This window comes from Silene latifolia, chromosome 11, assembly GCF_048544455.1.
Source record: "Silene latifolia isolate original U9 population chromosome 11, ASM4854445v1, whole genome shotgun sequence".
Taxonomy (NCBI): Eukaryota; Viridiplantae; Streptophyta; class Magnoliopsida; order Caryophyllales; family Caryophyllaceae; genus Silene; species Silene latifolia.
In genome coordinates this window covers 159,322,585-159,327,468 of record NC_133536.1, presented here as the reverse complement: position 1 = coordinate 159,327,468, position 4,884 = coordinate 159,322,585, and the positions used below count along the sequence as shown (strand labels likewise).

General features: G+C 38.7%; 1 protein-coding gene across 1 annotated transcript; it reads right to left on the bottom strand.

Annotated features, from left to right (window-relative positions):
- Positions 1–3,590: 3,590 nt before the first annotated feature.
- Positions 3,591–4,295, bottom strand: LOC141614230 (uncharacterized). The gene has a single exon (XM_074432988.1). It carries the CDS (start codon positions 4,293–4,295, stop codon positions 3,591–3,593), a length of 705 nt encoding a protein of 234 aa, XP_074289089.1.
- Positions 4,296–4,884: the final 589 nt, after the last annotated feature.

Sequence of the window (4,884 nt, the reverse complement as noted above, 5' to 3'; positions counted from 1 at the left end):
ATTTTCAAAGCTACCCCATATGTAGTGAGGGTGCTTATATTTGAAGCATTAGGAGTTCTATTTTGCTCCTCTTTTCACTTGATGCAATTTTGCAAACTTTCTTTCACTTTTCATTTTATTGAACTCAAATCAATTTCTTTTTGTGCCCATTCCCTTTGATGACAAAAATATGGTAGAACATGGATGATGGATGCATGGTTTCAAGGGTCACCTTGGAATAAACGGTAGCCAAGGAGTTATCACACCACAAGGTACTCTTGACTAGGCCTTAATCCATGGGTCAAAGGACACTAGCATGACACATCCTAGAGTGTTTTACAAGTATTCTAATAAGCAAAGTCTTAAGAAGAAAAAGCATTTACTAGGGCCTATATACACTTGTCAAGCTTCCCAAGTAGACGGTTTCGCAAAATTTTTCTACAATGCAAACTACATGCCATGATGCAACTAACATATATACATCCTAATGCATATAATTTTACCAACTAATATGACATATAAACTAAATGCAAGTCCTGGGTTCACATTGTTTATACCGCATCAATCAAAATAAAGCCACATAGTCATTAACATAAAGAGTAAAAAGGAGATTGGAAAGATCATACCATGCGGTCTTCAATATCCTCATATCTCGGATGTGGCGTAGTCGATCAATGTGAACAAGGATAGAACAAACACAATATATACAACAATATATACATGACTACACTATAAAGGAAATGAACATGTTTTTGGATTTTCAATTTTTTTCAATTTTTTTTGGATTTTCGGAATATTTTGATTTTTTTGGATTTTTTGAATAAAAGTTAAGTTAGAATTCCCCATCCCCACACTAATATGGCCATTGTCCTCAATGACCAAAATGATGGGAAATTATGCAAGTATAATGCATGAATTCTATATTAAATGCAAGTTATACTAATCTACACTACATGATGCATGGGTTTTTGTTTATGACGGAGAGCGTAATTTAGATTACCTCCCGTTGCGTATGCATGTACTTCCCCAAACCGAGATAGACATTATTTCTAATGTCCTAAAGTTGGGGGTAGTTCATGCACACAAGATGCAATGCATGAAACTAATTGTCATTTTGGATTTTCAAAAGTGGGAACAATAAAAGAACACCTCAATGGGGCCGAGGTGTTAGTCCTCTATTTTTTTTTGGTGAAATGTGAGCTTTGATATATTAATTAATCAGAAAAACATTACAACATTGTCCAAATTCCGCATCAAGAAGACCATTACATAGCATCTACACTACACACTAATGTCAATGCTAGTTAGCCACTGCATGTCTCTTGATTGCACAATCTCCTTCAGTTTCTGCTTGACTCTACCCTGGACCTGCTGCTGTATTAGTCTGATCACCTGAGCAGGGCACCTGAGCTTGAGTTCCAATCTGCACTGGTTTCTTTCCATCCAAATAGTATACCAGTAAATCGTTCGGGTAAGACTGACCACCTGAGTCTGCAATTTTGAACAATTACCTGTACTGATTAGCAGCTTCTTCTGGAGCCAAATTTCTAAGCCTGTAAGAATTTGCTGACTATAGGCACAGTCAGCAAATAAATGAGAATGAGTTTCAGGCCCCCCTTCACACAGAACACAATTATCATTAGCAACCACTCCCAACTGAGACAATTTAACTCTTGTATTTAGAGCTTGTCTGCAAATCAACCAAGCAATGAAAGCTTATTTGGGAACATTCCAATCATTCCATACATCCTTGTACCAAGGTACAGAGGGGTGTGACCCTTGCAACCATTGGTACCCAGAGCTTATAGAGTAGCCCTTAGGGTCAGCTACCCATCGATTACCATGAAAAACACCAGAGAGAAGTCCACGAACCTTGCAAATATTCCTCCAATTCCAGTTGGAATCTTGAGGAGGGTGATAATTTTCCCAATCAACGCCTTTCATATACACATGATCTATCCATAAAACCCAAAGTCTGTCTGCTTTTGTGTATATCCAATTAACTAACTTGCCAACAGTGGCCACATTCCACACCCCAGCTTCTTTGATTCCCAATCCCCCCTCTTTTTTGCTGCAACAAACATCATGCCAGGCCACAAGAGGAGATCTGTGGTACTCACTGTCCCCATTCCATAAATAATTCCGACAGATTGCCTCAATTCTCTTAATCACTCCTTTGGGGATAAAAAAAATAGAACACCAGTAGTTATGTAAAGTATTGAAAACCGAGTTAATCAAAACCAACCTCCCTGCATAACTCAATTTCCTGGCACCAATACTCGTGACCCTTGAAACAATCTTCTCAATCAGCACATTGCAGTCATCCCTAGTTAGTCTCCCAGCCTGGATAGGAACACCTAAGTATTTAAAAGGGAGCTTACCTTCAGTGAAACCAGAAATCTCAGTAATATCCTGCTTCAGCCTAATGTAACACCATTAAACACTACCTCAGACTTAGCTGCATTAACCCTAAGTCCTGAAGTAGCAGAAAAAGTAGCCAAAGCCCTTAGCAGCAGCATAATAGATTGAACCTCTCCTTTGCAAAACATCAATAAATCATCAGCAAATAGCAAGTGGGTCAGCTTGAGGCTCTTACAAAGTGGGTGGTATCTGAAAAACCACTTATTAGTTGCATACATCAGAACCCTAGAGAGATATTCCATGCAAATACAAAAAATAAGAGGAGACATAGGGTCCCCTTATCTCAACCCTCTTCTTCCTTTAAAATATCCAAAGCTTTCCCCATTAAGATTAAGAGAATAAGAAGTAGTAGTAATGCAGGTCATCACCATAGTTCTAAACCTAATCGAGAAGTTTAAGGCCTCCAACATCTGATCCACAAAAGGCCATTCAATAGTATCATAGGCGTTTTGCAAGTCTAGCTTGAACATGCACCTAGGAAAAGCCATTCCCCTAGAATAAAGTCTCATAAGGTCCTGACAGATAAGAATATTTTCAAGTATACTCCTCCCTTTAACAAAGGCACCTTGGTTTTGACTAATGATATCTGGAAAAATTAAGGCAAGTCTAGAACAAAGAATCTTAGAAATTGACTTGTAAATCACATTGCAGCAAGAAATTGGCCTGAAGTGCTTAACACTTGTTGGTCTATCCACCTTAGGAATCAATGTGATCACAGTAGAATTAATCTGGTTCAAAAGCTTTCCAGTTGAGAAGAAATCAGCAATAGCTACACAGACCTCCTCACCCACAATATCCCAAGCATCCATATAAAATTGGCTATTAAAGCCATCAGGCCCTGGTGATTTACTCTTGGGTATGCTAAAAATACTCTGTTTGATTTCCTCAACTGTAACTGGCCTATTCAAAATATTCCAATGTTCATCTGTACAACATGAACCCCTTCTAACCACAGACATACTAACAGGTTCAGTAGCAGTATTAGTACCCAGCAGATCCTGATAATAAGATAAGAAAGCACCCTGGATATCATCACCCAATACACATAACTTTCCATGCATATCCTCTATCTGCAAAACTTTGTTCATCATTATCCTCTTTCTGATAGCTTGATGGAAATAAGAATTATTCAGGTCACCTTCTACGGACCACTGAATTTTAGCTTTCTGAGTCAAGAAGCTATCCCTAGCTTAGATAAGTTCCTTTAATTCAGTGGCCAGCTCCATTTCCTGTTGTATAATCTCCAAATTTCCAGGCTCATCCACAAGCTGTTTCTGAAGGTTTTCCAACAAAGTACTTGCTATACTGGTACTATTCTCAATATCAGAGAAACATGACCTGTTCAAACCCTTGAGCACTGGTTTTAAAGCTTTCAATTTCTTAATGAGGCAGAACATTTTAGTCCCATTGTAAGACCTACCCCAAACAGTAGCTACTTCACTAATAAAAGTTTCAGCTTTACCCCACATATTAAAGTACTTAAAACTTCTCCTCCCACCAATTTCAATATTCCTATCTACTACAATACATGGACAGTGATAAAACATGGCCTCAGGGTGGAAATGGGCCACATAATCCCCATATAACTCCATCCATTCCTGGTTGCCCATGGCCCTATCAAGCCTGCTATTTACCCTATCAGCAGGAGCCTGCATGTTAGACCAAGTATATAGGGCACCTGTAGCTTGTATATCCTCCATGCCACACAATGAGACACACTCCTGAAAAAACTCCATCTCTTCTTCAGTTGTATTTCCCCCCAGCCGTTCAATAGGAGACAAAACAGCATTGAAATCTCCCATCCATAACCAGGGATCAGTACAAAACTTAGCAGTCTCCTTCAAAAAATCCCAAAGAGCATTTCTATCATATAAATCATTGAAGGCATATATCATTGTTAAATAAAATTTCTTCTGATCAACTCTAGACTGAACAAACATATGAATGTGTTGAGGGCCATAGATAAAAAAGTAATATCAAACCATTGAGGCTTCCAAAACACCCAAATTCTCCCCCCTTTATGCTTACTACAATTAGTAGAAACACTCCATCCTTCACATATAGAAGTATCTTTCTTAAGTAAAGTACTAGGCTTAAGTTTAGTTTCCAATAAACCAAACAAACCCACTCCATTATTATGCATAAACCACTTTACTACCTTCTGTTTATTCAGGTCATTGAGACCCCGGAGATTCCAAAATCCTAAACTATGCATGAGCAACAGTTGGGGGGTCCTTACCACTGTCAATTACACTTCCACCAGGCGTAGTAGATTGTATCAAAGCATCCTTGAAGGTATAAGGGCTAAATTTGCTTGATAATCTAACTCCTTCAATACCCTTCTGCCTAGTCATTCTCATAATAATCTTTGCTGGGGTAGCTTTAACAGGCGTTGCCCTAACCTGTGACAAAGGAGGAAACACAGCAGGTGTGACTATAATTGGTGAAATTACAGTCTCCCTGGTAACAGGTGGAGCCTTCTGT